Source organism: Lissotriton helveticus, chromosome 6, assembly GCF_964261635.1.
Source record: "Lissotriton helveticus chromosome 6, aLisHel1.1, whole genome shotgun sequence".
Lineage (NCBI taxonomy): Eukaryota > Metazoa > Chordata > Amphibia > Caudata > Salamandridae > Lissotriton > Lissotriton helveticus.
The window spans coordinates 818,156,619-818,180,940 of record NC_136067.1 but is presented as its reverse complement, the minus strand read 5'-3'; the positions used below and the strand labels follow the sequence as shown (position 1 = coordinate 818,180,940).

At 44.2% G+C, this 24,322-nt stretch overlaps 1 protein-coding gene across 2 annotated transcripts in view; it reads left to right on the top strand.

Moving 5' to 3' along the window:
* ZBTB24 (zinc finger and BTB domain containing 24) overlaps nt 1-16,696 on the top strand; it is a 191,147-nt gene extending 174,451 nt beyond the window's left edge. For both annotated transcript variants that reach the window (XM_078648401.1, XM_078648400.1), the window contains exons 6-7: nt 9,633-9,714; nt 15,166-16,696. In XM_078648401.1, coding sequence (XP_078504527.1) covers nt 9,633-9,714; nt 15,166-16,000 — 917 coding nt within the window. In that variant the 3' untranslated portion in view covers nt 16,001-16,696. The remainder of the gene's footprint in view (nt 1-9,632; nt 9,715-15,165) is intronic.
* The last annotated feature ends 7,626 nt before the right edge of the window (nt 16,697-24,322 follow it).

Here is a 24,322-nt window from a genome sequence, read left to right as displayed (position 1 = left end):
GAGGATATGATACTCTACTGTTTGGAGGAAAATATCTACCTATTTGAAAAAAAGTATACCCTCAGCAATCTGGTACCGCGATGGGCACTTGTATCGCCCCCAGCCTAGCAAACTTATTCCTAGGATGGTATGAGGAACAAATGATCTGGGCAGAAGGTAATGAACGATATACTGACCATATACCCATTTGGATCAGATATATCGACTACTTGTTCTTGATTTGGGACAGGCCTGAATCTCTGGCCTTGCAATTTATTCAATAATTGGATGTTAATAACTTAAATCCTAAGTTCACCCACAAAATCATTTGAGATTAATATGAATTCCTGGATGTCTGTGTACAAATTGTGGGAACTAACATAACTACTAGCTTGTTCAGGAAGAAGGCAGCTGGCAATACTGTATTACATGCGGCCAGCTACCACCCGACCCCATTTAGTGCACAGTATTCTGTATGGGGAATTGTTGCTCGCTCGCCGCAATCGTAGCACAAATGAAGGTTTCCTCGCAGAACAAAACTCAATTGAAAATAGATTCAAAAGATGGGGTACAGTGACACAGTCTTACAGAAGGCAAAAGATAAAGTCAAAGATAAAACACTGAAAGAATTACTGTTTAACCCACCAGCTAGAAAAGACCTTGGGTTTAATGCTACAACAAATGTGGTGCCAAAAATGATCACCACTTTTAGTAGGGGGGCTTAAACTTAAGAAGAGCAAGGAAGGCACACTGAGGCCTATTGATAGCTGACCCCATAAGAGGAAAACACATAGGCAAAACTCCGAAATTGACATACAGACGACCAAAATCCCTGAAGATCATTTAGTATATAGTTACCCTCAGGATACTACTAGAACTCAGTGGTTAACATCTCCCAATGGGTTCACGACATGCAGTTCATGTAAGGCCTGCAGAAATGGCAGGAATCGTAAAACATACATGACGGGCGTAGGCACAACGAAGAGCATTTCCAAATTGATGAACTGTGGCAGCGATGTTACTGTCTGTGTGCTGGAGTGCCCTTGTGGTCTCCAGTACAAAGGCAGCACCACTTAAAGCGCGAATTCTACAGCATCTTTGAGCTTTGGTCAACTGTGATTTTAGTTATCCCATAGCCCGGCATTTCACAGAGAAACACAAAAGCAACAGTTATTTCCTTAAATTCTTTGGAATAGACAGAATTCTACCTCTTATTCGAAGTGGAGATAGGGAGAAAAGTCTCAGAGTCCTGGAGTAAAGATATATAATTGACTTAAACACAAAAACCCTGAATGGTTTAAACAGTGGGGAAGAGTTGGCAACGCGTATTAGCCCTTGATTTTGACGTTCTCTCTCTCTCTCCAGTTTTTCTTTATTTTTCCATTTTTACTTTCACATCTTGGGTCACTTTATCACTAATGAGACTTCAGGGTCAGGCCACCTACTCATACTATATGATCCAAATATATGGTATAATTCATGTAGCATATATGTACACATTTGTGACCTATTGCAAAGATTTTCGTCAACGAAGCAAGACGGTCCAGGTGCCCTCTCCAGATCTCAATTATTCTCACTAGTGTCCACGTACATTCATTCACTAATAAATTCCCTTTCACATTAATACACCATGCACCAGTTTATAGCTTTTCCTATGGTGAAATCAGAGTGGAGGTAGTAGATTAGAGTACATGACTCATCATTTTGTACGTTAAAATGGTGACAGCAAAAAGTGATTTTAAAAAGGTACTTTACCTTAAATTTTCATTATGTCAGCTGTGTAACGAGAAATATGTATACCAACTGTTAATTTCGCGAATGAATATAGGGCTGTCATGGACCAAATATTGTACAAATTTCGGGTATGGTCTGTAGTGCCGATAAATAGTGTGCCTTTTAATTAAGGGCCAAATATCACAAATAAGGAAATGTCAACTGAGAAATAACTTCATTGGTACATTTTATAGAACACGAGCAGAATTGTATTTAGCAGCGATGTTAATTACATCCCTTGTAGCAAAATTTATTGCTAATATCGCTTTGTAAATTTCCATTTATAAAAATATATATTTGAATGTTTTAGGATGTAATCAGGAGCGACACCGCGTGTGTTTCAATTTCGAATTAACTTTATGAAATCCCGTAAGAAAAGAGGCACCGCGCTACCCGTCAACATAATGAATTTCATATTATGATTTGTATTTAAAAGAAATGAATTGAATGCGCCACATTATACAAATTATAATTCTGGATTTATAATTGTGATCAAAGCGAAGCACATATAGCGTTGCAATGTATGCTTTCTATGTCCATGAACGCTGACTCCTTTTTCTAAAGGAATTTGCTGTATCTAAAATCACTCGAAAAAGGCTAAACGCCAAAATGCATCGTCTTGCTTTTATTGCACAATAAAGTAATTGTGCAGCCTCCTGGTGTGCCACTCCTTGTTTTCTCCATTTGGGGTATTGCAGAGGATCTCTTCGAATATATATATATATATATATATATATATATATATATATATATATATATATATATATATATATATATATATATATATATATATATATATATATATATATATATATATATATATATATATATATATATATATATATATATATATATATATATATATATATATATATATATATATATATATATATATATATATATTTATATTTTACCCAGTGGCACTTGCCACTGGGTAGTCATAGTTAGGATTGTGTACTTTGAAAATGCTCCTGCCAGCTTGGAGCAGACATTTGATATGTTTCCCTGCCCACACTGATGCCAGCAGCACCTGGAGGGAGCACGTAACTACCTGCTCCCTGTGAGCAGGAGCGATGCCATCTCCAAGGTGGACCCCAACGGGGTGCATGGTGGGCACTAGGTTAACCACCAATATCAAACATAGGCCCCATGGATGGGGTCTCTGGAGCCAGAATAGGTTTGGAGAGGGGGCCCATCCCCTTAAAAAAAATAGCCCTGAGGTGCGGAGTCCCCAGGGCCTTTTTCAGGCGAGAAAGGCAGTGTGTGTCCCCCCTTAATTAAGAGATTGGGACCCAGGGTTGGAGTCCCCTGGGGCCGAACACATCTTGGTGAGGGGGCCACATAGTCGCCTTCCCTTTTGAACAAAAAATACTGTCCAGGGGTATGGGGTCCCTAGGGCCTAATGAGGCTCGGGTGGAGGTTGTGCAACCCACTCCCCTTGGGGTAAAAAAAGGTCCTGGGGATGGGGGATACGTGGCCCTCCTCCCCTTCAAAAAAGACATAACCCTGGGTAATCTTGTCCCCAGGGCCTGGTGAGGCTCATGGAGGGGGGCCGCACAGACCACCTCCCCTTTAAAAAAAATAAAAGGCCCTGGAGGAGGGGATCTCTACCCCACAATAAGGTTCGGGGGCGGGGGCACGTGGCACCCCTGCCATCTAACGTGCATAAGGCCCCAGAGGGCTTAGATTTCCGGGGCCAAAGAATGCTGGGATGTGGGCCGCATGTCCCCTTTTTCCTGTGAAATTGTATTTGGCCTCGGGGGATGGGGTACCCAGGTCCAAAGGCCAATCCTACACCACGTGGCAAAGGCTCAACTTCCCTCCATGGATGGCCGAAGGCTGTTTGTGGGTGGGGTTGACTAACTGTGGGTTTTGGCTGTAGGCACTGTTGCTAACCCCCTGCCGCGCACGTGTGAACGATGTGCGCAGTGTGAGATTTGCTGCATGCGCGGTGTTAGCTGCAGGGCCAGGCCACAGGCCAGGCCCTATTGGCAGCCCCCGGCTGCACACATTCCAAGGTCTTGCACAGCGTGGGGTTGGCTGCCTTTGGTGGGGTTGGATGCATGTGAAGGGATTAGCCACACCCCTCCACACATGTCTGAAGGCTGTACGCAGCATGGGGTTGGCTGCATGCAGGTGTTGGCTGCATGCAGGTGTTGGCTGCAGGGCCAGACCACAGGCCAGGACCTGAAGCCAACAACCCGCAAAGCACGGCCAAAGGCTGTGTGCAGCGAGGTGATGGATTTACATCTGGTAATAAAATATTAGTTTACATGAAAAAAGCAAATAGAAATTCACTGAAAAAAAATAAGGTTAAAGTAACGTTATAATTAGTTGTAATGTTCATTAACAAGGTAATGGTTTAAACTCTAAAAACCACAGAAATTCAGCAGTTATAATTGTGGTCATCTCAAGTAACTATAATTAGTGCTTTAAGGTAACTATAAGTCGCACTCTCGCCAAGCACTGGTAATTACCCCACATATTACACCATTCATGACATTTTCTGTGACATCATTGGTTATATCAGTGAAACATGTGCAATTAAATTATTTTTTTTAAGTTTGAGTTTATTGAACATTAAAGAGAATAAAAATAAAACAGGAATGAAGAAAAACAGACAATATGATAAACCATCAAACTATACAACACGGAGAGAAAGGAATGAATGTTATGCATCAATATAAGGAGATAAAGTTATAATTACATCTGAAATCAGGTATCTAAAACCACAAAGCAAGCATAACAAGCAATGTGTAATTAAATTATTGATAGGAAAACAGTGAATGGCGGACCATGAGTTATAGTAGGGTACGAGTTATAGTTACTTGCGATACCCAAAACTATAACTGGTAAATTTATGTGTTTTTTAGAGTTTAAAATGTTATGCTGTTACTGAACATCCCACCTAACTAAAGCATTACTTTAACTTCTGTTTATTCGTGTGTGTGCGCGCAGTTGTTCATAGGAGCCCACCGCTAGTGTTGCCTGATGCAGTGCTTGTGGAAATCCTAGCTTACATAGACTTGATTTCACCTCGTGCTCTTTTCTTCCACCACACTGCACGTTCTCTTTATCTCACCCTTGCAGTTTCTGCTTTGTACCCCATGCCCTTGTTTTCCTATCTTTCTCTTCGTCATTCTTCCCTATTTGTCTTTTTCTCTGGATCAAAGTCGCTTGATAGCGAAAAAAAGTCCGAGGTCTTTTAAAAATGACTGCTGGTTCCTACTGAAAACCCTGATCGCCACATAACTTATTCACAGTCACATATACCTGTTCTCTGCCCTGGTACTGATAAAAATTACCTTTATACATTAAAAGTTGGTGTAGTTTATTGGACCAGATTTGCTCCAAGAAACTACACAGTGAAAAGGACAAAGTCTATAGACTCTAGAGTAATCACATAATCAATTTGCTTGTGACAAGGACTTCCAGTGCAAGATTGCCTGCATCAGCTGGTGCATGTTAGCCGAAAAAGTGGTGTATGAGGTTAGGGGGTGTCCCTAGAAATGGGGGAAACATGGAATGGTTGGAACTCTCCCTCCTCCCAGGAAATAGCAAAATCACAGAGAAACTTGTGAACAAAAAACTATCTCTATTCCTGGAAGCGAACAACCTGCTCAGGAACTCCCAGACAGGCTTCCGCCCAGGCCAGGGCACCGACACCGCCCTCCTGGCGGCAGTGGAGAAGGCCAGAAGCATTCTAGACTCAGGAGGATCAGTGGCAGTGATCCTCCTGGACCTCAGTGCGGCCTTCGACACTGTCAATCACCAGGTTTTAATCCAGCGGCTGAGAGACACAGGAGTGAAGGGCACGGCCTTGAAGTGGCTTGCCTCGTTCCTCGATGGCCGCTCGTTCCAAGTCTGGGAGAACGACAGCCACTCCCCTGCGGTCCACCTCCGTTGTGGAGTACCGCAGGGTTCATCACTAAGCCCAACGTTATTTAACGTTTATATGTCCCCGTTGGAGGAGCTGGTCACCCCGTTTGGAGTGACGATTATCAGTTACGCTGACGACACCCAGCTGGTGGTGACCCTCTCACACCCCAACCAAGAACCCTCCAATCTTCACGGCTGTCTTACGGAAATCCATGGTTGGATGAACACCTCCGCACTCAAGCTCAATGGGTCCAAGACCGAAATCTTGCTGCTTGGACAAAAAGGAGCCTCCCTGCCACCCAACATCTGGCCCGCCTGCCTAGACGACCCCCCTTCTCCCAAAAACGAAGTTAAAAGCCTGGGTGTATGGCTCGAGAAAGATCTGACCTTCAGAGTCCGGGCAAAGAAAACAGCGGGAATATGCTTTGGACTCCTTAGAGCTTGTAGGAAGGTGCTCCCCTTGTTACCCCCTATCTCCCGGAAACTGCTGATCCAGGGCCTCATTTTGTCCAGGCTGGATTACAGCAACGCAATCTACTTGGGAGCCCCGGAAGCCACATTCAATACCCTACAGAAAATCCAAAACGCCGCTGCCAGGCTCCTAACTAACACCCCAGCAAGATTATTATTATTATTATTATTATTATTATTATTATTATTATTACATTTCTTGAGCGCTCAGCTACCCGTAGGTTTCCCGGCGCTATGGGTGTGAAACAATATTGAAGTGAGAAAGGAAAGGAAGTCAACGAACTTACAAGTTAAAAAGCCAGGTTTTGATTCCCTTACGGAAGGTAAGGAAACACCTTTCAGAACGCAGAGGGGAGGGAAGAGAGTTCCAAAGAGAGGGCGCCAGTAGAGCAAAAGAGCGACCTCCCATTTTTGCTCTCTTGATGCGTGGGATCTTGAGCTTATTCTGAGTGGAGGACCTAAGTGTGCGAGGTGGAAGATATCGCTGCACCAAAACAGATAGATAGAGAGGAGCTTTTCCGGTCAGGATTTTATGCATAAAACATAAAGCCTTGAATTTAACCCTGCTCTCGATCCGAAGCCAGTGTAGATTGCGCAAGTGGGAGGAGGCTGAGGATCTGGCGGGTAGATTACAAATCAGGCGGACCGCCATATTTTGCACTACCTGGTACTTATTAGTGACCTCCTTACAGGCACCTAGAAGTAAGCTGTTGCCGTAGTCCAGGCGTGAGATGACAAGAGCCTGGACTACAGATTTCAAGGTGTCAGCCGGCAGCATCCATGAGATTTTCCTAAGCCACCTGATGATGGTAGTACAGGTGGCAGAGACTTTCACGACGTGCTGCCTGAAGGACAGTTGGTTGTCCAGGAGGACCCCAAGGTTACGGGCAGACGAGGTTGGAATAGGAAGAGGGGCCCATCTCCGGTGGCCAATGTTGTGGGCCCCAGAGCGAGGTGTCGGAGCCAAACAGGAGCAGTTCGGTTTTCTCCCCATTTAGTTTTAGTTTGTGCTCCAACATCCATGCCGCAATCTGTTTTAGTCCGGTTTGAAGAGAAGAGAAAGGGAGATGTTTGTTAGTGGAAAGAGAATAGATGACTTGAGTGTCATCAGCGTAGGAGTAAATAGAGAGACCTGCCTGTTCCGCCAAAAAAGCAAGGGGTCTCACATATAAATTAAAAAAAAGAGGGCTAAGAATAGATCCCTGGGGAACACCGTGATTAGAAGGAAAAATGGAGGAGACGGAAGTAGAGGAAAAGACTTGAAACGTGCGATTAGATAAAAAGTTAGCGATCCAGGCCAGGGCAGTACCATCGACACCCACCTCTCTCAGGGTGGACAACAAGATGGAATGGGAGACGGTGTCGAATGCAGCACTCAAGTCAAGCAAAATGAGTGCCACCGTCTCCCCGTTGTCCACTTTCTGCCTGATGGATTCCGACACACCAAGGAGAGTGGTTTCAGTCGAGAAGCCAGCCCTGAACCCGGATTGTGAACCATGAAGAAAGTTAGAGGAATCCACGTGATGATTAAGCAAAGAGTTGACATGTTTCTCCAGGATTTTAGAGAAACATGAAAGTAATGAAATGGGGCGGAAGTTAGAGGGGTTGTTAGGGTCTAGGTTGGTCTTTTTTAATAAAGGGACCACCATTGCGTGCTTCCATTCGTCGGGCACGATCGCTTCAGAAAGGGAGGCGTTCAAGACTTTCAAAATAATAAGGAGTAAGGAGGAATCCAAAGAACTCAGGATTTGAGGGGGCATCGGGTCGAGCGGAGACCCAGATTTTATGTCCTGTAAGTACTTTTTTAAAAGCGGAAGGGAAATGGGATCCCAGGCAAGAAGTTTGGGAGGCATGGGGGTACTACAGGAGGACGTAACAACTGGAGGGGTATCTACAGGTAGGACAACATGAGTGGACACAACAGGAGAGGAGTCGAAAGTATCATAGATCTTCTCGATCTTTTCGACGAAGAAGTTGGCCAGAACTTCACACTGGAGGGTATCAAGAATGGGAGCCTTGGGTGCAGCGGAAGCCCCTGACAGCTCCTTCACGATTTTGAACAGAACCTGAGGTCTGTTCTGTGCCCTAAGAAGCGTTGTATTCGCAAAGGAAGCTCTCGCACTATCACAAGACATATGGTAGATTTTAAGAGCGGCCTTATATTCTGCTTTCTGACCCGCATCATAATTGGAGCGCCAAGTGCGCTCCAATTTTTTGCATTTAGATTTTTCTAAGCGGAGTGCGTCAGTAAACCAGGGAGCCGGTAGATGGAGAATATGTCGTTTGTTCTTTTGCATAGGGAGACAAGAGTCCAAAGCATTAGTCAGCCAGCGTTTAATAGAGGGAAGCTCCTCTGTAGACAGATTCAAAGACAGGGGAGGCTTGGAATTAGAAAGACACAGATTAAGTTTGTCTGCATCAAGGCGTTTCCAATTCCTACTGTCTTTGAGGGGGGGAGTAGGCATGAAAGGGTTAGAAGAGGCCATTTCGATAGAAAAATTTACAATAAAATGGTCCGACCAAGGGACCGGTAATGAAGATTGATACGAAATGGTCGATAAGTTGGAAATGATGGGGTCTAAGAGGTTGCCGGCCTTATGGGTGGGGTCAGAGTTATGGAGATGGAGATCTAAAGCTGCCAGATCCTGTAAAAGACGTAAAAGATCATCAGCTAAACCTGCCTTGAAGCAACTTCATTGGCTTCCAGTCAGAGAGAGGGTGGTTTTCAAGGCCCTCTGCCTGGCTCATAAACTCCTTCACAACAAAGGTCCCCCAATTCTCAAAAATGTCATTACCCCTTACGCAGCTACCAGGTCACTCCGGTCAAACCAAGAGAACTTCATCATGGTACACAGAGTGAAAAAAGCCAGGTCTGGAGGCCGCCGCTTCTCGGTAAATACTGCAAAGCACTGGAACAACCTCCCACGCAAACTAAGAACCGAACCAAACATTCTCCATTTCAGGAAATCTTTAAAAACTTTCCTTTTCCCATGATGCCCCTCTTCCTCCGCTGCTGCTCCCTCTTGATTCTGCAGGTTCTAGCGCTGGGATGCTCCCGGGTTACTACGCGCTCTACAAAAACCTTAAATAAATAAATAAATAAATAAATATTGGGGCCTGATCCAAGGGGACCTGGAGTTAGCAGATGAAGATGCGACAAATTGACAAAAAATTACAAGGTGAACACACAACGAGAAAGGAGACGTGGTGGGATCGGGGGTGCTGCTTGGACTGATTCTTGAAGGTATTCTGAGATGTAAGACAGCGCTGATATTAACTGTTGTCGAATTAGGTATAAAACATTAAATAAAAAAAGACATATAAAAAAAGACTGCATCTGCAAAGTAGCCATGTATTTTCGTGCATATTTCTCAGTTTCAATATATATATTTTTTTTAATTGTACCTCCTTAATATCCATGATAAACAAAATAAAGTCATTAGTGTGGCGGTTTTTGCAAGGCATATTATGAATGGTAACATTGCATGTATTCTGCGTCAAAAACTGTAAACCTTTTTGTTTTTTGTTAGGAGAGAAGCCATTTACATGTGAGGTGTGTGGAAAATCCTTTACAGCAAAAAGTTCTCTTCAGACTCATATTAGAATACACAGGTACAGCACAATATATTTTGGTCTTCTGTTTTTAATTCGTTTTTGCCATTAGCCTTATCTGCCACTGGAACTTAACCAGTACGCCTCACCTTTCCTAGTGCACAACGGAAACACAGCCACGTTTATCACTAAACTTTGTCAGTATAGGGGGCTTAAAATCAAACACACCTCAGATCATCAGAGTTTACAGAACAACATGGTCCTTTTTTAGCTCTGGATACAGACTGCTTTTGGTATTTGCCCGAGTTCACCTTATTAAAACCAGTTGCGGCTCTTGACTAGAAGCAGCAGTGGGGCAGGTGAGGGGGAAGGAGCGGGGTTGGGAGGGTATCATTTAAAAAAAAAAAAAAAACACTTCCCTCCTGGCTGGCAGTCTGCCACCGCCTCTCCTGTGTACTCTTCCTGGCTTCTTGCGAGAAACAGGAAACAGGAAGCACCAGAGCAGCCCACGCTCCTTGCAGCCAATCACTGTGCAGAAAGGCAGCGTTGTGATTACCAGGGGCTGGAGGAGTGGGCATGTTCTCAATGCAGGCTGTAATGCAGCATGCATGGAGAATATGGAAAGTGTCCATGACTGTTTTGGGCAGCCCTAGACGGCCGACCAAACAGTCATTGCGCACCTAAGAGGGTTGTACCACTCTTCTCCTGCTCTTCAGCACCCCTCTGCCTCCTCCCGCATTCTGCTGCAGCAGGAGGACAAAATAAAATGATTATAACATAAATTATCATTTTATTTTTTTCTTCTTTTGCTGCTTGAAGGCAGTGGGCCGCCTTAGCGGAGAAGCCACCACTGATTAAAACAAACCAATACGAAGAGTTGGGATTTTGGTCGGCCTCTTCTGTCATTGGTTGCTTTGGGTCAGCCCACTTCAGCCACTTCTTGTTTGATGTCTGTTTCACATTTTCAGCCCACACGGTCACAGCACAGGTTTCCTCTTTGGACTGGTGACGAGCAAATGAGCCTGTCTCTGGGCTACAGCTGATGAGACAGCTGACAGGAGGGAACTGCTGGGCACCATGTCGTGATAAGCCTTTCAGAGCCTACTTGCTACATGTGAGGGCTGCCTTATGCCATTGCACACCACACTTAGGGATTAGCATTGGCATGCTAGCCTCTGAATCAGCACTAGATTGAGAGGAGCATTTATTCATCTAAAGTGGCGGCCACTTGATGGTCTCATGCTGTAATCTCTCTTTCGCACCACTATCCCCACATGGGGATAGTGGTGCGAAATGCTCTACTTACCTGACCTTGTATCTTTCCGTATGCCACATTTTCCTATGTTTCTCCTCTTCATCTTACACTATTCTGTATTATTTGATGTATCTTACTACTGGGGTAGATAAAAGTGCATGTATTTCCAACAGCTGTCGGTGCTCAGTTTTGGATTTTGTATCTTGGGGCGTGTCTAAGAAGATGCACAAAGTAGTGATCCTTCCACTCAGTTTTAGGATCACTGGCCTTCATAGACAAAATCTGGCACTATAATTTCTATGTGGGGCCGAAACGTCAACAAATGGCATTTACACGTAACTAATGACAGTAGCACCTTAGGGTAGCCAATCCTTCAAGAATTGTGTACAGTTCATTTACTATGTGGTTCATTCACTCAGTGTTTTCACACCAAAGCTAGCAGCTTACTAAAAATACATAAATATGCTTTTAAGCGTTTTCAATGATTACATCATCCATGTGAAGTATCAGAATTCGGTATTGACGTCCCTGGGCTAGAATGGGGCTGCATTGTGTATTTGAGTATGATCTAGAAAATGTATTTTGGAGTTTACAAAATTTGCAAGTGATATGGAGCTCACCTTAGTCATCAGCTATTTTGCAAGTTCTACCCTAGATCCATTGAACAGACGGATTTGGGGGATGGAGGAGAGTTGGTGTGTATTTATGTGTTCCAAGCGCTTTAGCAAAGGGCATGACACTGTGGCTGTTTTCTCTTTTCTCAAACTAAATGTGAGATTACAGGTCTCCACAATGCAATATAGATATTTTTGTCTTATTTTCAATCCTGGTTGGGTAGAGTATGCTCCCAAAGGACCTTATACAGTTCTTTTATTTACTGGCTTTATCCCTCGCCTGGACCGGATGATTTTGGTAGCTTTACTTGTTATATCATTGTAAACATATTATTGAAATGTAGTACCAGACAGTAATCTGTCTGCTGTGTCTACAGAGCACAGATAGACTGGAAATACTACTTCCGAATTATACTCAGAGACGTTTTAAAGCATGGGCAGAGCGGGCTCTGGCCCAGGGCCCTAGTATTTCAGGGGGGTCCCTGACGGACCCATCTCTGTTCTGGAGAGTCTTGCCCTGATTACCTTGAATTATTCTTAAACATATTGTTGCAAATGGCGTTTTCCTTTAATGTATTTTAATGTGGGTAATGTGTGAGACTAATCCAACATTTTGCTGACCAATGTGTTTGTTTTATGCAACATCCATTAAAAACAATCTTTTAGATTCAAGCAGGACCTCGCATAAGAGAAATGGGAGGGTGACACAGAGATGATTTGCTGTAATACTAGTGAGCTGCTCTGTGTTACAAGGTTGAAAACACACATCACTATCCCTGAATATTAGATGTAAACACATTTAGACTTTAGACCAGTGTGCCTGTGTAGTCAGTTACCTGGCCAAAGAGGGCATGAAAGAGATGAACCTGTATCATGTATTAAAAGATGATCTAAACAGGGCCCCCAAAATCCTTAAGATGCCCCTGATTATACTGTGTTCACTCGTCCCTGTCTTCTACCTATTACTGGGTGAGAAGAAATAAGGGAGCAGGACAGAAGGGCAGCTCCACTACCTCATTCAATCTTCTTCATTGTATAAAATATGGGGGAAGGAGGCCGGGCAGTGAATAGTATGTGGAGGGAGGTGGAACAAGAGGAAGAATAACTTTGAAGAACATGATGGGGGAATGGGCATGAGTGGAGTAAAGACACGAGAGGGAACATACATCATTGGGAAGGGATAGCAGTAGCGTTGAGGTAAAAAAAAAAAAAACTCTTGCTGTCAGATGTGCTGCTCTTTTGTACTCCTCAGTGTAATGTAATATGCTCCCAGTGCCTGGCATTCCCTCCTATACTCATCGTTGCTCCTTCTGCGGACATCTCTTTTAATTTTTGAGAGCCTGGTGTGTGCTGACAGGTCTCTCAACTCATTCTCGGAACAAGCATTTCTGTTTCAAGAATCTTGAACCTGCTCTGGACATGCCTGCAAGATTGCTAAGAGAATTACCTCTCGCTTTGGACATCTGCAGTGATCTGAAGGTCACGGGTTCGATACCCTACAAAGCAGAAACTACAGAAGTGCAGTGTGAAGAGCTATGTAAAATAAGTAATTTTGTATGCCACTCTAGCGCTAATTATACCATTTACTTTAATGCTAAATCTAGTGCAGACTGTACCCCTGGCACTATTCGCTTTTTGTCTTTTTGACCCAAGGGTCTAATTTAGTAACACTAAATTAACTACATCCTCTTTAGCTGGACTCGCATGGAACTCCAATTAATGCTTTCAGACTTGGTCCCTCAGGCGTGCTTGGAAAATAATGGTTTCTCAAAGGGAACTGATGCTTAAACCTCTTTAGCTGAATTACTGATTTTCCCAATTCTGTATCACTTTTATGGGCGGCAGCTGCTGACAGGTACTCTGATGCACATAGAGTTCTCAGTTAATTTCACCGTAAACTAAGGCTATAGGGATGTATAAGCTAGAAGTTCCTTTGCGGCCCTGTGACTCCCCGAATAGTGGTGCAATATGAGGTCAACAGTGAAAACCGATCAAAAACAAACGAGGGTCCCTGTGACACAATAGTGGAGAGTCCAGGGAAGGAAACTTACAAGAAAACTAAATACTAACTTCTCCAATTAAATCAAAACAAAAGCACGTACCTTACAATATTTAAGAGCCATAGATCAGATCAGTTTGGTTTATAATTTATTTATCATCAATAGATGTATTTATACTTTACAATAGAAATGTTTTTGGCAATATATACATACATTTTGTGAGGTCAAACACAAGTTCAAAACATACATAAAAGAAAGAGAACAAAAAACAATACAACATAGCATGTTTAAATAACACTCACACCCAATCATACTCTACAAAAACATACAATTCAAGCAGTAAAAACAGTTATATCACAATATAGTAACAATAGTTCCATTTTATCATTGGGATTCTGAGTTACATTGTCATACAGATTGAGAGCTTTTTATGTACTTTCTCTTATTTATGAGACAAAATATATATGAACAGAATTGTGCCGACACGCGTGTTGGAAGTTAAAGAACTCTTGACAAAAATAGTCCAACCATCAGCAGGTTGATGTCTGTACCTATTATATGGTGGCAACTGCCATCCATCTGAACTTGATCCAAACACTAAAGAGAGCTCACATCAGGTCTAAAACCGGTTTGAAATATGAAAATATACAAAGTTATTAATGATAATAAATTCTGATATAACGAAAGGCTAGGGAAAAGAGATTATTGAACAACAGACTGGGAAGCTCTAGAGTCCCAAGGATGCTAGTAAGTGTATATAGACTTCATCCCAAAAAACACAGTTGTGTTAGATACCATCGTCATAGACATAGCTGAAAACACTGTGGATAGAACGTTGGAGGTGATGTATATAAATTGGGTAAATGGTCCATCTTTTACTGTACATGTTAGGAATCATGCTGAAAGGGAGAAAAGGGTAAGAAATAAGGTACCTACTCGATGTGTTATAGTCATCTTGTCTTCATAAAAAGTGTCACCATAAAAGGAAGATGTTCAAAAGAATTAACCTCTACTTCTGAGAGTCACACATGGGGCAAAGTATGTTGGTTGTGTCTGCAGGTAAAGAGTATGTAAAAGTTTGAATGAATGCCAAATGGGGGTACATATTCTTTTATGTATGTTTTGAACTTGTGTTTGAGTCACAAAATGTGTATATTGCCAAAAAAGATTTCTGTTGTAAAGTATCAATAAATCTATTGAACCGCACTGGTCTGATCTAAGGTTCTTAAATATTGTAAGCTAAGTGCTTTTGTTTTGATTTAATTGGAGAAGTTAGCATTTGCTTTTCTTGTACACAGCCATGAACACCAGCTAGGGCCCTTTACAGTAGTCGCACCCAACAATACACACCTCATCTTCTCAATAACCAGACCATTGGGGCTTTTTTAATCAATGGCAATGAGAAGCCATTTTGTAAAAAAAAAAACTGTTAACACTGAAGAATAAAACATCGAAAATATTTGATTGTACTATGTGAATTAAGGTCACAAGTAGAGTGGGAGTATGCCCATTTGGACAGTCTACACTATATGTTTTGGAGGCATGCATGTACTCGGTTAAATAGTCCAAAAAATGTAAAGTGTTGACTTCATAAATTTGATGACTGTCAGCCATGAAAACTTTTCTTTCTTTTTTCTTCCAGAGGAGAGAAGCCATATTCCTGCAGCACGTGTGGAAAATCCTTCTCCGATTCCAGTGCCAAGAGGCGACACTGCATCTTACACACTGGCAAGAAACCCTTCTCCTGCCCTGACTGCAATGTGCAGTTTTCCCGTCTAGATAACCTAAAAACTCACTTGAAAAATCACAGCAAAGAAAAACATTTCTCGATGCAGGTGACGGCAAGCGTACGAAGTGGCAGTACCAGTGAGGATGTCAGAAATATCCTTCAGAAGCAGCAGTACCATCTGTCTAGCTCTGGTGAACAGGAGATACAGCTTGTGGTCGCAGAGGGCATTCATAACATAAACTTCATACCCGGTCATGGGATCAGCGTTGTCACCTCTGAAGGACCGCAGACCATGACAGCAGAGCAGGCTACAAATCTAGGACTACTCCCTCAGCCACTGCTTCATGGCTTACCTCTTATCCCTGCACAAGAGCAAGCAGAACACATCCGGGCCATTGGTTTGATGGGCAGCTCCACTGCATCAGCACAGCATGAACAAGCACCGGTTCTCTCTTTGTCAGAGGAGAGCACCGTACACTTGCAGGGACAAGTGACAGAATACGAGATCTCAACAGAAGCTTCCCAACATGGCCACCTGACGCGGGAATCTAGCTGCCGGCCATGCATGAGCCAAGATACTGCACCACCTACGCTCAGCATAGAGCGCCATCCAAATGCAAACATGTCCAAGACATTAAACCACTCCCTGTCTTTGGACACATCGTCTCAGTATGGGCATGCTCCCCACATCCATAACCAGACATTTCAGATCCAAACTGGCTCCGTGTCCTTCATAAACCCAAGCTAGATTCCTCGGCATGCCATAAATCCTGCTTTCCATCAAAATGGTACACTGTTTTGTATAAGAGACAAGAGACTGCACTTTAGACTCGTTTCTCCTGCTCTGGGTTCTGCTGCATCACTCAGCTCTACAGGAACAGTGTATTGTTTTTTACATATCTTGATATTTTTAAAGTGAGCTGTTTTGTGGAAGAAAGTCATATTACAATTGTATTTTTGGGGCCAAAAATACAATATTAGTGTGAACCAGTAATGACCACTTGCGGATTGTGTTTCCATGGAGATATTTGGGTTAATACCCTTCATAAATAAAATAAAATGCAATTGCAATTCTGAATGCCAGACAGAAACACTTGTATGTTTTGAAAAAACCCTCCAATAAAGTCCTAAAGACATAGTTCCTTTACCCTTGTCCCTAACAATGGTTTTCGGTAAGCCTTGATGGTTTACTGTGGCAGCACAGAAAACCACTTATGTGTGCGACGGTCTATACTGTCTTCATGTCTCTCCCATTATACTGTGCTGCCCTCACTGGAATGGAAAGAAGAGTGGCCCGACAGCAATGTATGCCCTCGCCATTTATGCTCCTTAGGTTGAACTTGAAAGAGTATGCTTGATAGGAACTTGAAAAAGACCATATAGCATCAAACCCCAGTGATATTTTGTTTGCTTGAATTGAAACAAAAGCAGGGGCTCAATGTAATTGTTGGTGTCTTATGATTAAGAGGAACTTACTTTGTGGGCGGGGAGGAGAGGGTTATTGGTTAGATTATATTGGTGCTACGCTGGTATCGGTATCCTTCTTTTTCCCAGCTAGCAATGTTACAGCCTCATAGGCAGTTGTTTGGGTGCTACCTTGGTGTCAGTATCTCTCTTCCCAGCTAGCAAGGTTACAGCCTCTTAGGCAGTTGTTGGGGTTTGCCCTCTTTTTCTGAACTGGTTGGAATCAGGTGTCCGCAGTGTGGCTCCAGCTACCACTTCCCTGTGTGACAAGACCGATGCTCTCCATCAGTGTGGCTCCGGGCTGCACAACAGAACTTTTTCATGTCTGGCGAGCAAGGCTGCTTGTATCTCCTCTAACTGCTAGGGGAGTAGCTGGCATGTATTGGACCTCATAGTCTGGGAGGACTGGGATGGCGAGTGCCTGCTGCCTCTGGCTTCCAGCTGAGCTCTGTCAGCACCACTTGCACAAACCCCATTACTACCGGGGAATGCTAGGGAAGAATGAATACATAGGCAGGTTGGGACCCACTCAACAAGCCGCATCCCAGGCTTGCACAACCAATACACAAGTCCCTGGTAGGATCCATGTATTTATCTATACCAGGGATTGGGTTGTAGAGTTCCCGCAGTGGGAATGTTGACCACCTTCACCCCAAAGCCAGCAGGGGTGCATTCCACTAGTTAGTTTACTGTGTGCTTCTCCAGTCTTTGCACACTGAGGAGGGTAAGAAGAAATACAGTGACTTTTGGTACCCCAGGTTGGGATGTATGACGGTACAACACGTGGTATTGCCACGCGTACCGGTACAATGCAGGCTTTTCAACGCAAGTCGTTACAACCAGCCGCGGTGCGTCCATTGGTGCGTAGGGGCGTAGCCCCACTAAGCCTGGTGGACGCACCTGCGGCTGCAGAGAGTGAGAGCACCTAAATAAAATGAAGCGCAGCGCTTCAATCGGGGTTTCCGGCCGGGACAGACCCGATGACATAGGGAGTGCGCAGGGGGTGGGGCTGGGTTACACAATAACATCAGTGACAACAGTGACTCTGCTGCGCATGAGGAATTTCGGGCGGAAACTTGTCCGCGCATGCGCGTTAGCCATCAAGTTCACTGAGAGGGACCGAAGGGACCAGGGGGTGTGTCTTTAGCTGGGCCCCGTCGTTTGAGAAGGCGCCAGGGCGAGTAGTCTGTGTGCCCCCCCTAGCCAATCCTGGTGCTTATGCAGCGCCAGGATTGGCTGGTCCACCGCAGGCAATCCATTATTGGATGCCGTGCGTTGGTGGGTGGCACACTGGGCTCAGGCTCACACTTTATCAGTCATGGCCAATCACTCTGACTTCAGCATGTGAAGCCATTCAGTGATTGGCCATGATTCGGGGACGTGCAAGCCTGTACTTAAGTTTCTGTAGGGGGCGGGGCGGGGGCTCCCTCTCTGTCTCGTGCGCGCAGGCCAGCAGGCAGCAGACCGTCACTTGACTTCATCTGACTGCGTTCGTCGTCGTTGTTGACCGTCCACGTCCGTCACTGACTCGAGTTAGGTAAGTTAATACTCAGTCTCACTGTCATCATCACAGTCTCAGACTAGAGTATTGGATGCTTTTTTTCCGCCATACATTTTTGAAAGCAACATTCCTCTAAGAAAAGCATATGGTCCCACACAATGTGATAGATAATTCATGGTTTGACCAGCATTGCCATGCCTGAGTACCCTAGATGCCCCTCCCTTAAATTGAACGCTAACCTGAATCTCCTATAACTCGTAAACCTGTCAAAACAACAAACCTGAATAAATTAGACACAAAACAACACTCTTCCAGTACCTGAACACGAGACAATAATTAGACCTTCTTAATACACGACCTGCTGTTTTTGCTTTGCTAAAAGCAGAGAGGAGTTCAAATACTATTCTAAAACGAACTACAATCTAGTGCAGATATTTTCGCTGCGCGCTGTTTATAAATAAGTAAATGCAAGATTGTCATGAAGGGAGAGCCGCACCTCGTGCTCGGGCCCAACCAGGCTGTTTTGGGAGTGTGAGTTCAGTTTAGTCACTTTACAAAGATGTCTTCTGCAGCTGCGCTGCCCAGCCATCCCCCTTCTGGGACCGTCACCCACTTCAGACGGTTTCAGTGCCTTGTTGATGTGTCGTGAGTCGTGTTAATTGGTGCTTTGTGCCTTTTGTTATTCACTGTGCGCCTTTTGCACCTGCGGCTAGCGCGCCTGAAACACTGCTTTACCTTCCTCCACTTCGGCGTGAGCAGCCACAGGGCACACCAACAGGCAGTGGATTTTTTGTAACAGGATGTTTTCTTCCTACAATCTTTTGTACTTGGTGTGCAGTGCATTATCAAACATGGATAATGCAGCCGTAATGGCAAGGTGTGACTAAATAACTTCACAGAAGAATTGGGGTTGGTTATTTCGTTAATCTTGTTGCAATAACCAAAGGCTGCCAGAGACACTGCGAACATTACTGAAACTTGGTTATTTTTCATATGAGTGAGTGTTACGGACCAACGATGTCCTACCTATGTGTATTATGGTTTATGGATGACGCATACATTTTGGAAATCCATGTGAGTGATTTATCTGTGTGTAGCTTGCTTAATTGCTTTACTTTAACCTGGGTCGGAGATTTAGAGCGAAATTAAGTGATTTGCCCAGAATCAAACAGGAAGTTGACTGAGTGAGCCGGCGCCGAGACACGACGTGGCCGGGTTGTTGCTTAAGTTGTCAGTGAAAGAAATGGTGTGCACTGCAGCACACGACTGGTGAGAATGACGCTGCCCTAGTGTAGTGCAAAAGAGTTGTACAATTGTACCCCAGTGCTACATAAAGAGGTGGGCGGCTGTGCTACACTCGGGGTGTCCAGTGGCGCTAGAACTGTGTACCACTACTACCTCAACTTGTGAGTCCCCCACTTTTCATTGCAGGCCTACAGTTCTGAATATTGAGGCGGTGCCAGACATCTTATTACTATATAAAAGTGGGTAGTATTTACTTGATATATTTGAACTTCGTTTAGTACAGCAAAGAGCGTGACTTTCCCCCCCACTTCTTCCATTCTGTCACTAGGGGATCCAATAAAACTTATTATTCCACTTAGTAGGTAGTTTTATTCTTTTCCAGCCTATTATTACCCTCTGCACACTCTACACCCACACAGACCGTAAGAGTGGCATAGCTAATTATTCCCTCTAAGTTCCCCGATACATTGACAGGTAGTAGCTTAATCTACTCCTTAGGAGGGATGCCAGTAGCGGCCCGATAATGAAGCATGCCACCCATTGGGTGGCGATGGCTACCGTCCTTAAACAAGAAGGATCTCCCGTTTTGGTTAACCCTACTGGTGTGATATCCCTCATATGTTTTTGGCAGCCAGTTCTTTCTGTGATATGTTGACGTACCCGTTGCCAGATTTTGTGCCAAACCAATTATGCTTTCCGTTCCAAAAAAGGTTAAGGGTTGGTGCAATCTGCCAGCGCCTCGGTGAAGGGATCCATGTAGTGTTGACATAGAAAAAGGGCATTTGTAAGGTGGCATTTGGGTTGGTGTATTTTGATGAATAAGAAAACTAAACATTTCGGCTACATTTCTGGTCAATGTATTTTTCTTCTATTGCAATGTTTTAAGACCCCACTCTATATTCAAAAGCTGCGATTTTCACAAATGTCTGGGCTCATCTGATTTTGTGCATGAGCATGAGTGTATTTAGAGAAGGATGTGTTACTGCCAGTCACAGCTGATTCTTCACACGTCCCCGCTGATCATTGCATGAGAAAAGCGTCACATGCTTGTTTTTTCTTGCCTTCTGCCCCCTGATTGCAGTCATTTTTTTCTTGCCTTCTGCCCCCTGATTGCACTCGTTTTTCTTGCCTCTGCTCCCCTGATTGTGCCATTTTTCTTGCCTCTGCTCCCCTGATTGTGCCATTTTTCTTGCCTCTGCCCCCCTGATTGTGCTCGTTTTTCTTGCCTTCTGCCCCCTGATTGCACTCGTTTTTTAGGTCGAGCAGACGTTGCGTCTGCTCGACGACTATTGTTATCCGTTTCTGGGAATGTAGACACAAGAGGGGCACGAGCGCAGATTTCACCTCGTGTGCGCGCACATCGCCGTGCCCATCTCGTGCCTCATATTCCCGTGCGCAAACACACACACAGCCACACTCACGAATGCGCACATACACAGCCACACGCATACAAAGGCACACACACACTACATACACACACGCACCCCCCCTTAAACAGACAGACCCACGCGCACACAGACAGACACACGCACAGACACACTCGAACACACACAGACACACGCGCGTACACCCCCCCCCCCCACTCACCGGGCTCTTTCCGCGTGTCCCTCGGCAGCCAGCATTCAGCGTGCCGGGTTCCAGGACGTTCTCCCGGCAGTTCCTTCCTGTTTCTTTGCAGGCCCCGCCCACGTCCCAACGAAGGCTGCCTGACTTCCGCTAGCTCTTTCGGTCACGAGGCAGACAATGCCGGACACGGGTGAGTGACGACAATGGTTCCCTTCAGAGGTGTTTGGGTGCTGCTTGTTATTCCAGCCTACGCTCTCTTGTTTTTAGTAGTGTCCTTTTCCTAGCAGAAAGTAAAAGCAACCGACTACAAAGGCAGTAATTCACTTTAGCCCTTTACGAATGATAGTCGTTAATTTGGAAATTCAAGTCAGGCTTTGTCGTGGGAAAGTTGTGCACGATGAATTTAGGGTCCCTAGCCAAAGGTAACCGCAGCTAAGAAAGCAGACAGCAATCCAATTAAAAGTGAAACCCAAGAGGCAGAATGTTAACTCATCATGTGCAAATATTATTGCGGCGGATTACTAGGAGGATAATTGGACTTAATGCAAGATGTTGCCGTCTTCAGTAGTGTTTAATTTGAAAAAAGAATTCTGCGCCAGGGCTCTTGTGAGGGGGCCGCTGCAGATCCTCTCACGTCCTGACTTGCTCCTCCTTCCCACACCACTCCCACATCGAGGCTTCTTCCACCCTCCCACTGCCCAGTCAGAACACTTAAAATGCTTTCATTTTTCAAACGTGTAAAATATTTCATTGTAATCACTTCATTTAAAAGGGTGACACAGACACAACATTATGTGCATGTACATTAACTGATGCATGTTGTCTCAGTGTGCACATATGCATAGGTATGTAGGAATGCCTGTGTGTGCTTGTATTGGTGCATGCGTGTGTAAATGCATCTTCTCTTGTGCGCCTGTGTGTCTGTATCTGTGTGTGTTGTGCTGCAGGTGTCTGTGTTTTCAATTGTGTACGTGTGTGTGTGTGTTTCTTTGTATCTGTGTATGGGGACGGGGAGGCAGATGCGATTGTGCTCCATGAGTGTGCATGTTCTAGCAGGCTGTCTCCCCTCCTCTCCCGTCCTCACTTGCTCCTGCTTCCCACACCACTTCCACGTTGAGGCTGCAGTCTGTTTTTAGTTTTTCCAGCACAGTCTGCCTCTGCTGCAATTAATTAATTTATTTATTTAAATATTTTCTCGCAGTAGCTGGAAGGGCGCTGATGCATTAGACTCTAACTTATCATATTGTTGCTGCAAGCACACAGCATGAAGAATTGTATCTTTAAGACCCGCATCCATGAGCCTTGCGATCCCAATCCGTGAGCTGAGCCTGGTTCCATTTTACCTCTAGATTACCGTCCTAGCTTACAAATAGCTGCTGCTCCAGTACGGCCCCCACCCACCCTTCTTTTTCATACTTTAACTTTTAGATAACAGCCGTCCTTCAGTATTTGGCAAGGTTTGGATAAGTATTTCAGCTTTTTAATGCGAACTAAAATTTTATTTAAGAAGTTTGCAAAATAGCATGTAGAGTTACCACTGTCCTCCAGGTCACTACGCAAGTAGTTTCCTGTCCTGGACTTTTGTGTTACCCAATAGAGCATACTGGATGTTGTAGTTGTTTGGAATCTATAGACAATTAGATTAACATCCCCGAAATCATGAATTTCTAGATGAAAAGTTCAGGACTGGATATCGTGCTGCCTTCTTTCGCTTTCTTGCCATTACCAATCTTTATTTTAGAGATGTAGCTAGTAATTGTGTTTATGGAAGACTGCTTCTCCAGCACTTTGTTTGCAGCCCCTACATCCCCCATTGCTTTGTTTACCTTGTCTGCATTCTTGACTTCTATTGGTGGATTTATGGGGGCCGGGTCAAAGCATCTAATCTTTATGGCTGTTGCCAAAGGAAATCGAAGTTCTGTTGGTATGTGTTTGTGCCATGTGCGCCTCCCCACATCTGCTGTTGCCAGGCATGCAACCCCCATTGGGCTCAAATGGCTTCAGCCCCACTCTATCTCTCTATCCATCTATCGCCCTCACTCTATCTATCGCCCTCACTCTATCTATCGCCCTCACTCTATCTATCGCCCTAGCTCTATCTATCGCCCTCACTCTATCTCCCTCACTCTGTCGCTCTCACTCTGTCGCCCTCACAGCATCACTCTGTCGCCACCACTCAACAACAACTGGTTAAAATCTGTTCTCTCAATGTTTCAAGCTTTATTAAAAATGTCACAAAAAGATGTTAATATTTCACTTCTGTTCTTGGATTTTCGTCACTATAAAATACACTGAACATAATCTTCACAAAAGTTATTTTACAAAAGTTTAAGCTATTGCCATTATAAATTACAATAACTTTTATTGAAGTATTAATTATTAAACTAAATACATCTAAGTCACGTAAATACAAAACATATTGCATTACAAATGCTATAAGTGTCACATTTGCTAAAGTTAAAACTATTGGCATTGTAAATGACAAAGCTATTAATTTCGCTATTTTCAAAACCAACACATAAATAAAAAATGTGTCATTAACAATACCAATAGCTCAAACTTTCCAAATGCGAGACCTATTGCATTGCAAATGCTTGTCTTGTTTTCTCTGTTACTCAGGAGAGCATCTTCTGTAGCCCTCCACGGCCCGAGAGAGCAGAGGGTAGGGGGGCAAGCCCGTGCCTTGGGCATCCATAGCTACCCTGTGTGTGCTGACAGAGATGGGTGGTTGTCCTGCATTGAGGGATTGTTTGAGAAACGTTGTGTTTACGTGAATTTAAAAGACTTGCCGGGAATAGGACTATTGATTTGGGGGCATGATGAGCATTGAGCAGGCCAGGGTTTAATACCTATTATTAAGCCCTACATTATTAGTTATATCACACAGAATGTTTTAGTAGATGTCCGCACCGGACTTTTGTCATGCTGTTTCCTCTTCTCCGCAAGCCATGGTGGAGTTGGGAAACGACCTCCTGCAGCTGCAGGCCGTGGGTGCGTGGAGGGACCTGACGACCAGCGACAAGCTGTGGGCCGCCACCATGCTGCTCGACACCGTGGAGGAAGGGGCCTTCGTGCTGGCGGAAATAGTCTTGGAGAACACCGACAACCACCGTGAGTACCACTTCCGTCCCCTTTTAGAGTCACACAGCACTATCTGGTTGCCCTTGTTTTGGTTGTAATCTTTGGGTAAAGCTGTGGCGCTTTTGACCTTTGTGCTGCATGCTCGTGATGTATTTAACCTCGCACTCATTTGTTCCTTTAGCCCTTCTGTTCTTGCTCTCTTCCCTTCATCCA